The following is a 13,055-nucleotide window of genomic DNA, read 5'->3' as shown; positions in this document are numbered from 1 at the left end:
CTATTAAAAGTGGAGAGGGGCCGGGCTTTGGACTAAATAAACAACATCTGAGGACTGATCAAGGACACAATCTAAGAACAATTCTCTATAAAAGCAGTTATTTTTCTTGCCGAAATTTCCTAGAGGGGAATAAATGCTAAATGATTAGACGTGGCAGCAGCAGTAGCAATAGTGATAGTAGTAGCAGTAAAAGAATTCACATAACAGTACAGAAGAAACCATTGCTAACTAATAATGAAAAAATAGAGACAGAGAGAGAAAAGGCACAATTTCTAATTTTAAGAGGGAGAAGAAAGGTATTCACAACGTTGATACAGTATCTGGTGACCGAACAGTTAAAAATGTGAAAGTCGCATGACTCATAGAAAAGCCATCCCCTCCAGCACTGACGAATGCAGATCTAAAGATATAGTAAAAAGCTCCCACTACACCACACCACACTCATACTCAGCTGGGTCAAAGTAGAAGACCTCCAAGTGCCCTTTCATCCTGAGATCCAGTTCTGAGATTAAGCACAGGGGTTCTTCATGTGTCCTGCTGCAGATAAGGGGTATTACATGCTGGAAAACTGACACAGCAACCACGAGTCATGCTGTAAGGTGAGGTTCTCAAAACTTAGATCCTTGATCGAGGTCCTCTGAAAAATTGATGCAGCAATGACACTTGCCTTCACACAAGGAGCCAATGTAACCTGATCCTCATTGCAGGTGCATCAGGGGGCCCAAGGGACCTGGCCAATATCACAGGGCTCAGAAATGACAGACTGAGGGCTACGGGCAGAACTGCGAATAGCGTCACCTGCCAGCTGCAGCAGGCAGCAGGTGCACGGGCTCAGGAGTCAGCCAGACCTGCATTTCTACCTTCAAGCAGTGTGATCTTGAGACAGTTACTTAACTGCTTCAAACCTCAGCTTCTCAGTGAAAAGACAGGGGCATTAATGTTCGCTGCCCAGGGTTACTGTAAAGATCAAATGACATCACATCTATGAAACTGCCTAGCACAGGAACTGGCAGAGCAGGCATTTAATAAATGGTTGTTTTATTTAATTTTATGTCATTTTAAGGGAGGAGGAATGTAAAGGTTTGTTATTAAGAAATAAGGAGACAGAAACCATAAATTTGTGGTCTGCAATTTTTCCTTCACTTAAGAAAACTGTTTACCAAAGCTATATTTTCAGTTAAAATATGAAGAGCAGAATCTTTCGCAATACTTCTTCCACCAAGACCTCAACTTTTAGTAATCAGACACTTTGATGTTCAGATGCATGATGTATGGCTGTCTGGATATTACTGCTACATACATATTTACAACATAAAATTCAGGAGAACAAACACAAAGTCAGGGTCAACAGGGAAATGCTGATGATCAGATGTAAATGTTAGGCTCATTGAAGCCTCTCAGAAATTATCGTTTACAAAGATAAGATGAGAAATACATGGTTCACAGAAGAAGAAATACCAGTAAATCAGAAATTCTACACAATAAAGAACATTTATGAAGACAGTCTATATGAAAACATTTTACTTTCCTCTGCCTAAAATTATCTCAGATTTCATTTTCTGCATTATTTCCAGTTTGCTTTTTAGGTTGAAAAAATAGGGTCACCATTGCTTTGCTCTCCATTTCCCTTTGGGTACCAACATGGCCAATTCCATTTTTAAAAAGCAGCCAATGAGGGGGCTCACTGAAGAAACACAGAAAACTGGCAACTGTGATGCATGACAGTCCAACAACAAATAATTTGCAACAGACCAGTCCTAGAAAGAAACTAAAATGGGAAACTATGGTAAAAACTGTCCTTTGCATAAGGTTACTGGGCCTATTATTGGACATGTTATCTCGCTGCCCAAGGGGCTGGAAGACATTTTCTATGTAAAGGATGCAATGGCTGGGAAGGAGTTCAGACCACAGTGACTGTCAGAAAGCTCAGGTTACAGCAAAGCCTCCAAAGTCATTTCTAGAATATAATCAAAGCCCTCCTCTGCACAGAGTCAGAGTGGTGGCAAGTCCCTAGAACTGAATATTGTTGCTGAGTTCAGCATTAAACAATCTCTGAGAAAGCTCAGATAAGCGAGACTGAATAAACAAGAAGCAAAGTAAATTTTCCCATGGAGTTTCAACCACAGCTAAATGTGTTGTGCTGTTTCAACCAAAATAAATCAGGCATATACCTAAGTCTGCCCTCCACTGCCCCTTCCCCACCCCAAAAAACCCCATATATAGTTGGCCAACTTTCTAGAATTCTCATAGGTTTGATAATGTTAAAAGCAATGACAGCAAAGCCCCCATTAGTCTTTCTCTCAAATACATTATAACTCTACATCAAGCACATAGTATTTTCATAAAAATTATCTATATTCTTACAAACTGTATTATCTCTACTGATGTTAAAAAAAAAAGTTAGAGAATGCTTAGTTGGCATCTATCCTGATTACCCCAGGCCCAAAGTACACAAAAGCAAAAAGTTAAGAGATTTCCAAAAGCTTTTTATTAGGGCACAAACCCCATTTGGAAAAAACAAATCCTTAAAAGGTTCTGTGGGAATAGAATTCCAACAAGAATTTCATATCTTCAAGTTTATGCTTACAAAGAAATATAAATTCATCCAAATTTAATGACATACTTGTTTTGAAAATAAAATACACCCTTTTTTACTTATTTCAGATTTTGTGCTCATCTTTTGCTGTCACGACTTGTATAGCAGTCTTTCTACAAAAATTGATTGGGCTATTGGATAGACCCCAAACAGGTTTCTCAGGGTATCCTTTCTCAAAGCACCCACGGAGAGAAAAACCAAAGTCACAGACAGAAGAAACTCCTCTAGAAGCAGTTATTCATTTCCTGAGCTAACCCACTTCCTTTTCAGAAATTTCCTTCTCTTCACCAACGTGTTTTTTGAAAATAGCATCAAAGTCTTCTTGCAAAATATACTTGTGGGCCTGGGGCCTGGAATATAGACAAATGCCAATGGCCAAGTCATTTTTTTTTTAACAATTTTATTAAAAATGTAGATTCTTACCTCATTACATGCACCATACAATTTTCAGGTGGATCAAAGTTTTAGCTATTAAAAATTGAAATAATAGCCAATAAAATTACTGGAATAAAATAAACGAATAGTTACATAATTTTAGAAAGCTAGAGGCCAACTCATGTTTAATATTACCACTGTAGTAATAAAAAATTAGAATCTCAAATGAAGTGTCACTTCAGTGGTACAGAAGGCTCCCTGCAATGTTAAACTGATGTTTTAGAAGAGGAATCCAGATCATTATGAGTGAGAGCCATGTTTAGAGAAAATATATGTTACCAAATTGAAAAACTGAATGTGGCAAAAAGTTTATGGCTCCTGGCTACTCCGTTACGGAAAACTATGGCATCTCCCACAATAAGGGAATCAGCTGTTTAAATCTTTCACACCTTAAGTAAACTAATGAGTTGCTGGGTTTCTTCACATTAAGTACAACACTGGAGATAAAACTGAAAGTCTCATAATTATTAAAGTTAATATATTTTATTGGAAATGTATCTTCTTAGTGATTGTTGTCTTGACTTTAATTGAAGTAGAGATAGAAAGCTGAACAGAAATTTGGCTACTATGATTCTTCCGTGCTAATAATACAAAATATAATTTTTAAAAAATCATATTAGTCTTTGCCTAAATATAAATATAAAAAAGCTTTATTTATTCACCAGCAAAGAGTGATACCACAAAACAGACAAAAGAAATAGCCTCTTAAAATTTTATTTTTGTCAGCAGAGCTGACGATTTTCTGTGAAGTCTTTTGGTTTATTATTATAATAAGCATTCCCCGCTTGAAAAGTCCACCCAAAATATCTCAATCCTTGAGGTAAAGAACTTTAACTATAAAAGAAATCCTGATATTTTTAAAGAAAAAAATTCTTAAAATTCCTTTAAGCTTGATAAATAGAAATAATATCTTCTTGTTCTACTCTGGTGAACAGAAATGTACTTTATACAGCAGAATATCCAGTCACTTATTGGCAAACTGAAGGTGAGAACTATTCATTTACACACTGCTCAAACACCGTGCAATACTGCCGTGTTCATATAGACTTTTTTTTTAAACAGTTACCAACACTCTTCTGGCAAAGACAAGGTTTCGAAATGGCAAAAGCAACAGAAGTTTTAGATCTCAAAGCTCCAGAGGGGAATTAATCTGAGTCTTCATCATCAAGATAGTCCTCGGCATTGCTTAACGTTCGAACTGCATCTAAAAGGAACAGGGAAAAAGCAAAACAGAGGAATTACAAATAGCTTGGGTTTTGTTTTCACTTTCAAAGCTCCTGACAATTCAACAAACTGGAATTTTCCCTCAGACCTGGGGCCTGTAGTTTCCCTGAGCACCTTTTTCTACTTTTGCTTTCCAGCCTAACTGATCAGTTTCTGCTGCCAGAGGCTGACAAATAAATTTGTCTGCATGCGACTCAGATGTGCAGGGAAGTAAAGCACATGGTGCTGATGAGTGCCCCTCACGCCAGATATGACCAGCCACGTGCACCACAACCCTCGTGGAACACAGCAGAAGCCTGTCCGCTCTGACAACTGTGCTTCCAGCCTCCTCTCCCAATGACAAGTGCACAGATGGCTTCAGTCAGTCGACCTGAAGGCAAGGTCCCTGGGTAGAAAGATGACTAGTGAGGGGGGAGAAAGGAAAAGAAGAATGAAAACACACAAGCTACAGTTTCATTTTCAAAAACACTGATAAACGAAGTATACTCAGAAGCCAAAGAAACTGAAATAAAAAATAAATAAAAGTCTTAAAATAGAAAAAGCTAGACCTCAGCAAATGTTAAGTCAACCCTGCCCAAGGTTCAAAAGGAAGATGTCTGCTCTTTAACTGTTCACCTGTCCAGTCAACTTCAAACTGCCTAGTCAAATTCCTGTAGCCACAGGTTACACGAGGTGTAACTTGTCAAGGGGAAAACTGAAATACAAGTAGAACCACATTGTTAGAGCTCAATTCATGTGTTGTAACACCCATATCACTGTCTCTAAATCCATGCTCTTTGGAGACAGGACTGATTCCAAGTCTTGTGCAGAAACTATAAAAGGCGTACCTGAAACCTCTTATACTGTAAAACAAGGATCCTATCAAAGATAGCGTCATTTCAGAAGGGCTCAGGATCCAACCAGAAGAGGCCTCCACTAGCCACAGATAGGCTATCAGTACGGAAATTAACTACACTGGATTAAAACACAGAAAATATTTCCACACACACACCAAAGAGAACTCATCGGTCCTCTTTGGAAAATAATAGGAACCAGTGTGATATTTTGAAAACTCTTAAATAAAGGGCAAAAATCAAGCCTTTATTCTGCCCCTGCTATACAGACTATTCCTCTGAGTAACCATCTGACAAGGCAAGGGGGAAATTTTTCATTATAGAATGTTCCAAATACTAACTGAGAAAGGAGTGACAAAATTAGACTATCACTATTTTGCAGCCATGAATGAAATAATGAATCTAGACAATGATCATCAATGGATGCTAACATCACAGGGCGAGTGACAGATATTACGTGATGGAAGAACACAACTTTCTTTACGAAATATTCTTCCCTCTATCCCTAAGATAGGTAGATAAATAAAATCTGAATCCAGTCAAGCCTCTAGAGTAACACTGATTGACAAACATATCAAGAACAGAGGAACATAGCATCACCATGGGAATGTACACATGCCATGTCTAGACTGGGAAATTCAGGTAAATTGGCTCAGTTTCTTTTGCAAGTAAATTGCAAGGTTAAACAAAGAAGAAGAAGAGGAGAAGGAACGGAAATATTAATTGGAAAAAAAAACAAGAGACATATCTATCAATTTGGATCCTACTTAAACAAACCATAAATAAATTGATAGATAAACAAGTAAGCAATGAATAAGCAAACAAACATGGAAGAGAAAATGGCAAATTTGCACCATCACAAGACTCTTGATGATATAAAGGGCTTATTATTAATTTGAGGTAGGTTAATGATATTGTAGTTTTTTTTAAGAATCTTTGTGGGTTTAGGAAAATTATTATTGAGAAAAAAGAAGGGACAAGGGAGAGTCAATACATGGGAGGAAGAAACCGATTCATCTTATACGAGAGAGAAGGAAAAGCAGAAGAACACGTAGATGTGAGCAGAACAGAGGCACACTTCAGTGATTTCACACCAGCTTCCAAACTGCTAGACGTCTCCAGGTTGACTATGCTCTTCTCCATTCTCCTTAAGAGGAGTTCTGGAGACCTGGAAGGGAGGAATTTTGTTCTATCCCACACATACTCATGAACTTCAGGACTGGCCATGAACTTGGTAAAAGTTTTTTTAAAAAGCAAAAGACAGAAAGACAAACAGCAAAGCTCCTCCCCTTTCCACTCTGCTAGACAATCCTGTGTTTTGTGACACTGGAGGTATTCTTTGTCCTTCAATGGTAACTGCAGCTCTTCACTTTAATCTCATTTCTCCTGTTAGCAAGAGAAAAATGACTTGCCATGGTGCAAACTCTGACCGAATGGAAAGCAAGAGACAGCCAGGAAAATAAACTCCTTCTCCTTCCTTCCTTTCATGGACTGCTCTGAGGCACAGCTTCTCTGGAAACTTCTCATATGGCCCAGAGGTGAGTGATGAGCTGAACCTTCATAGCATGTCTTGAGGGCATGACTATTGTGGTAATGTATCTCCTAGCACTGCCTCCCAGCCTCCCCCAACTCACTTCCATTGTTTTCTCAATCTCACTGCCCTGGATTTACAAGTCCCAAATCAAGCACCAGAACTTAAGACAGATGGACAGACAAATAAATGGTGGAAGGACAAACACAGTAACATGGATGAATCTCACAGACAAGTTACATGAAAGAAGCTAGACACCCAAAAGCACATACTGTTTGATTTCATTTATGTCAAGTTTGAAAACAGGCAAAATTAATCTACGGTGAGAGAAGCAGAGGATACTGAGGGAGGCTTCTGGGGTGTGGGAAGTGTCCTCTGTCTTGACCTGGGTTGTGGTTAATTGTGTAAGCACAGTTTAAAAAAAATTTATCAAGCTGTAGACTTAGGATTTATGTCCTTTACTTAATATAAATTATACTCCAGTTTTTAAAAACTGGAAAACACATTTAAAGGCTCAATCCCCAAGTATGACCTGACTCCATCCCTATATCCTAAAGTTACCCTTCAAGGTAACTGTAACATGTAAATTACTTTGTCCCTACAAGAAACTCAAGATGTGCTTTCAAAAGTGGACAACAATATCAGAATGTACTCTTTCTAGTTTAGCATTCATGCTGGCAATTAGCTCTATGGCCTAATATTCACATTCCAACTAGGATCAAAATACAAATTAAAAAAAATTTTTTACTGGATGATTGGGGGAATGAAATAAGGAAAAAAAAGAGAAAAAGGTAACATGAAAATTGAAATATGAAAATGCGTTTCTTGGCTCTTTGTGCCAGGCCCCAAGATTACCTCATTAATGAATTCAGTACAGTACACATTTAGGAAGGTAGACTACAGACATTTGGAGGGAACGGAGAAAAAGACCACCCACTTCTCAGCCGTTTTCTACAAAGACTGTGGAAAAGTAAGGAGAAAAAGAGAAAAGTTTGCCACCTGCCTCTTCCAGCTCCAATTATTCATGTGGAGGCTTCTGGGTGTCGCTCCCTGGAGTGTGAGCAGGTGTGATACTTTCCTTGCCTATCACAAGCCAACTCACAGTGTACATGAGGGTCTGATAATGTTTAGCTCACAGGAAACCTCACTCCTACTCAGTCAAGACATTTTGGAGGCACCCAAGTAGCAACGGGAAGTCAGCGGCAGAGAAAGGAAGTGAGGCCACAGTCCTACTCCTGACCCAACCGAGGTCCACCTCAAGTAAGAGAATCCTCCCACATGGTTACGAATACGGCTTCTCAGTCCAAGTGTAGCTGAGAGCACCACTCAGCTGGCAAACACTTTCCCACTCACCCTATATTCATCTATGCATTAGTAATTACTTTAAAGAAAGAGTGGCTCTGTCAGCGAACATTCATGGCTTAAATAGTTAAGAAATCCTAGACCGCTTAATAGTTTTCATTACACCAGAACAGAAGTTAAGTAAGAATCTGGAACAAACACTTATCTGAAATAAAGGACAAAAGGGACACTGGGTTTGTGAGGAGGACTATGATGGGAATTTGATGACAGGTAAGGAGGATGATTCTGTGAAGCTCCCTGGACAGAGCTTCCCTGAAGACAGGGGGACTGTTTGCTGTTTTTGATTGACAGAAGCAGGAAACTAGGGGACTGACTGTGTTTTGTGGCTTCTGATAGATACGGAATGTGGGACAGCATAATATTGCCTCTTCTCATAAATCAAAGGATACCTGAGGGAGAAATAAGTTTTCCAAGGGTTGAAAAATGAATGAGAATTCAATTGAAATGATAAAAACAGAAATTAGTATCTCATTACCCAAATTTGACAACTCTGAAAATGATAATACCCTAAGGATAAAATGAAAACACATGCACTTAGCCTCTATAATGGAAGTTGCTAAAAAGCTGTTTTAGTGATTCTCCACCAACATGGATCAGTCTAAACTTGAGACTTCAAGGCAATACTGAAAAAGCCCGGAATGATGAGTAGCAATGCAAAGACCTGCAAAAAGGTGAGTCCTCCTCATACCAGTTCCTTTGTAGAAAATGGTAGTAAGCATGTATCCATTACAGGCTTATCCTTCAAAGTGGTATTAAAGTGCCAAACATGAGATGATAAAGTAGAGTAAGGCTTGAGAAATGAGAAAAAAGAGATTTAATGTTCCCTCCAACCAAATCACCTTCTACCTTTCTTTTTTCCTACCCCTCTGGGTTTCTCAGGGGATGGGAGGCTGATGATGAATGAAAAGGGGACAAAGGAGAGGTGGATGGAAAGAGGAATTCAAAGCACATTTTCCCCGTCCCAGCACTCCTTTCAGGAATCACCATATCAGAATGAATCTGGGGGAACACATTCAACAAGCTAAGTACTAAGAAGTCAAATTAACAGCCAGTCTCTGAATAGTAATCATGAATGATGCAAATGCATTTAACACCTTTTCTTTCCCTTGACACCTTTTCAAAACCACCAAATTTCACTTGTACAGAGTCATATGTGAACTTTTCAAACCTATTTTCCCATGTCAATAGGTATTATCTCTAAAAATGTACACTTTATCTTTAAAAACCACCCTAGAAGGTAAATAGATACCAGTATGTTTACAAAGTCTAGAATAACTTTGATAACAGTTTACTGATACCCTCATTTAAAACAGAAACAAAGTATAATCAGAAAGCTGTTGAGGGCTTAATTTTAAGAATATTTAGAGACAACCACTCACAAAAACATATTTGAAGTGAGGATATGGAAACAATGGCTCTCTGATAAGGACAGTAATGGAAAATAAGGTAATTAGAACTTGATTGCAAGGAACAAAAGAAACACACTAATCATAGCAAAAAATCGATGCCTCTTCAAATTCATTTGCATAAAGATATTCTTCCATGTTGGAGGTTCCGATTCAGGCTAAAGATATAAAATCTAACTTCAGAATCAACCAAAGAGTTTACCAAGAAAAAGTATTCTCCAATATTAAATGAATGTATCTTAGTCATGATGGCACCAGGAGGAAAAAGGATTAAAACTAAGTACCTGTTCCCTGTTTCTTTTTCAGGAGAGATGCACAGGCAGCATTCGTAGCCATGTCCAGGGCCAGTTTCTTCTCGTTGTTTCTTAAGTCTGTTCTAGCACCTTCCCCAACACAAGAAAAGTTAATTTGGCGTTTTGAAGACTCTATAGTAGCAGTCAATGCTCTTTTTGGTTTACTTTCACTTTCTTTTCTTCCCATTTTATTGACATATAATTGGCAAACAGCACTGTATAAATTTAAGGTATACGGCATAATGATCTGACTTAAAAACATCATAAAATGATTATGACAATGTTTAGTGAACATTCATCATTCCATATAGATACAAAATTAAAAGAACAGAAAAAATGTTTTCCTTGTGATGCAAACTCTTAGGACTTACTCTCTAAACAGCTTTCTTATACCACAAACAGCAGTGTTAATTACACAGCTGCCAATTCTCTTTCCATCAAAACTAATCGCTTTTGGCAAAACCAGAGAACCATTCTGGCCTTTAAGTAATAAGCTCTTTCCAAACAGTAAAGCTTTCTCAGCAATAGCATATTTGGCATCTTTCACCAGGGAGCTTGTTGCTGCACCTGTGATAATCAAACACAATTAAAACATAGCCTTTCAAGTCCCTGTAGAATTGCACATGCACTTTCCAATGAGGAGTGTACTGACCCTGTGGTAAAACCCTCAATCAGTTAGACTCAGTGTGCCTTGGCATGAGTTTTTTGGAGATTAAATTCAATTTACCCTTTGCCTCTTCTGTTCAAGAAGGTCTCTAGAAAAGATCATGTGAGTTGAGCTTGAGGGAATTAATACTTTGTGTCTTATGTATATTCTCATGCATATTAACAGAACAGTAACACTAAAATCTAGAAGCAATCCATTGTTCCTGTAGCCCACCTTCTACTCACCTTTTCCCCCTTTACTGTGATATAAATTACATCAGGATTCATGAATACGTTCTCACTGTCAAAGATTCAAAACTACAAAAGTATGCTGAACAAAAGCTTACGTCTCATTTCAGCCCTCAGCTAACCCTTTCCGTCCCCATCTTCCACCTTCCCCAGAGGCGACGACTCCCAACAAGCAGGCATCAGCTCCCATCTCCCTCACGTGCACGAATGCATTCAGACACACATGGACATGTACACGAAGTCATACTACAAGCAGTGGTCTGTAATCTGATTTTTTTTGCCAATGGTATTTTTCTTTTTCTTTTAATTGAGGTACAGGTGATGTACAATATTACATAAGTTTGAGGTGTACAACACAGTGGTTCATAATTTTTAAATGTTACAATCCACTAATAGTTGTTTTAAAATATTGGCTATATTGCCTGGGTTGTACCGTATATCCTTGTAGTACTTTATTTATTTGTTTGTTTGTTTGTTTGTTTATTTATTTACTTACTTACTTACTTACTTATTTATTTATTATTTTATTCTATTTTTTTTTAATGGAGGGACTGGGGATAGAACCCAGGACCTCATGCATGCTAAGCATGCACCTTACCACTGAGCTATTACCCTCCCTCAATTTTATAAATCGTAGTTTGCCCCTCTTAATCCTCTACCCCTATCTTGCCCCTCCCCTTTCCCCTCTCCCCATTGGTAACCACTAGTTTTGATTTTTTTTTAACTTAACAATATATAATGGTATTCATTCTTTAGCAGTACATATACTTAGAAGTCAATCTATTTAAACATTTTTAAGTATTCCACTCTGTGGACATTCCAAATTTTATTTAATCCCTCCTCCATTGAGGGGCACTTAGTTCCTAATTTTCATTATCACAAACAATAGTGCCATGAACATCCTTGAACAACATCTTTGTTTATATGTATTTCTAAAGGGTGGTTTCCTAGAAGTGGTACCAAAATGTAAGGCTATGTATATTTTCACTCTACTAGCTACTGTCAGATTGCCTTCCAAGAAGGCTTACGAATTTACTTTCTGCCACAGTGTAATAGAGTGCCATTTTCTCTGCAGCCACATCCTCTTCAACAAAAAATAGATGTCCTAAGACTCAAAGGCACAAAAATCTTGAGTCAAAAATAGTATGTTTAATTGGGAATACAGTGATCGTGTGTGAAAATCTCCTGTGAGCAGATGTAGATCTATCTACAGCTGGGGTTATATGGAAAACCTCATTCTCTCATTGTGCTACAGGTCAAAGATCCTGAGGGTTCATAGCTCTGTGACTAATCATACCTTACTTTAAATTACACTTGAGAACTCATATATATGCTTTCTGTCAGAATGGGAAATGTTCAAAGACAGGACACTAGAGAAGGAATGCAACCATTTCCTAAACCCAAATTCCTAATGTATCCCTCCCCGACTTTTCCACTTTGGTGACCATAAGTTTGTTTTCTATGTCTGTGAGTCTGTTTCCATTTTGCAAATAAGTTCCTTTGTATTATATATTTTTTTAGGTTCCACATATAAGTGATAGCATGTGTTAGTTGTCTTTCTCTGACTCACTACACTTAGTATGATAATCTCTAGCTCCATCCATGTCGCCGCATTTGCTTCTTGTTTTTTTCACTAAGTCTTCAAGATCTGGCGATTGTTTTACACTTGGAGCACATCTCAGTTCAGACGGGCGTTATTTCAGAGCCTCAGCAGCACACGGGGTCAGTGGCTGCCGTATAGACAGCACAGCTCGTGGCACACCTTTGGAGGCACCATAGTAATCCTCAGGGTGTCTGATCTTTTATCTCTGGAGTTTATATATCAACATACTTTAAACCAAAAACATTTCTTCTCATATGTTCCACACATTGTTCCGAGGATCCCTAACCGCAGCACATCCATATGACATGCAGCTTGGGTGCCTCAAGCATCTGATACAAAGCCTTCTAGTCCAGGGTGCAGTATAGGGTGATATCCCCCAGCCCTCTGTAAGGGTTAACTAGTATTTGTGGGACAAGTAGATGGATAGATAGGGAATCCATAATTTCACTGTTTCTTCTGACGTGTAAAAACAGGGAATCAAGGTATCTTCCCATTCTCTGTACATCTAACATCTGCTCTGCTCAAAGCAGGAGATTGCAGCCACCGCATTTGTTCTTACCTATCAAGACTTTACTGTGAGAACAGTGGCCTCAGCAACTTTACCCATATGGCTTTCTTAGATCTCCTCTCTATATGTGTGTGCACAAATACAGACACACACACCCCTTTCTTCTAAGGCCCTTTAATCCTGCAGCAATATACCATAAATTCTTCCTAAAAGTAATACATGTAATTTTAAAGCTTATCAAGTTTTTAATTTAAAAATGTATACAAATCACCTCAATCATTTCATCATATCGCAACAACTCTGTGATTCAGAGTAGAGACCTAAGTTCCAGTTTTAAAAATAGAAACCTATTATTTTCCCTACTATTTCA

At 38.2% G+C, this 13,055-nt stretch overlaps 1 protein-coding gene across 1 annotated transcript in view; it reads right to left on the bottom strand.

The window, feature by feature from the left end:
• Positions 1 to 2,465: 2,465 nt before the first annotated feature.
• OSTF1 (osteoclast stimulating factor 1) overlaps positions 2,466 to 13,055 on the bottom strand; it is a 51,443-nt gene continuing 40,853 nt past the window's right edge. The window contains exons 9-10 of the mRNA XM_010952768.3: positions 9,672 to 9,770; positions 2,466 to 4,235 (exon numbers count right to left, since the gene is read on the bottom strand). Coding sequence (XP_010951070.1) covers positions 4,177 to 4,235; positions 9,672 to 9,770 — 158 coding nt within the window. The 3' untranslated portion in view covers positions 2,466 to 4,176. The remainder of the gene's footprint in view (positions 4,236 to 9,671; positions 9,771 to 13,055) is intronic.

Source organism: Camelus bactrianus, chromosome 4 (genome assembly GCF_048773025.1).
Source record: "Camelus bactrianus isolate YW-2024 breed Bactrian camel chromosome 4, ASM4877302v1, whole genome shotgun sequence".
Taxonomy (NCBI): domain Eukaryota; kingdom Metazoa; phylum Chordata; class Mammalia; order Artiodactyla; family Camelidae; genus Camelus; species Camelus bactrianus.
This window is presented reverse-complemented; position numbering and strand designations above follow the sequence as displayed.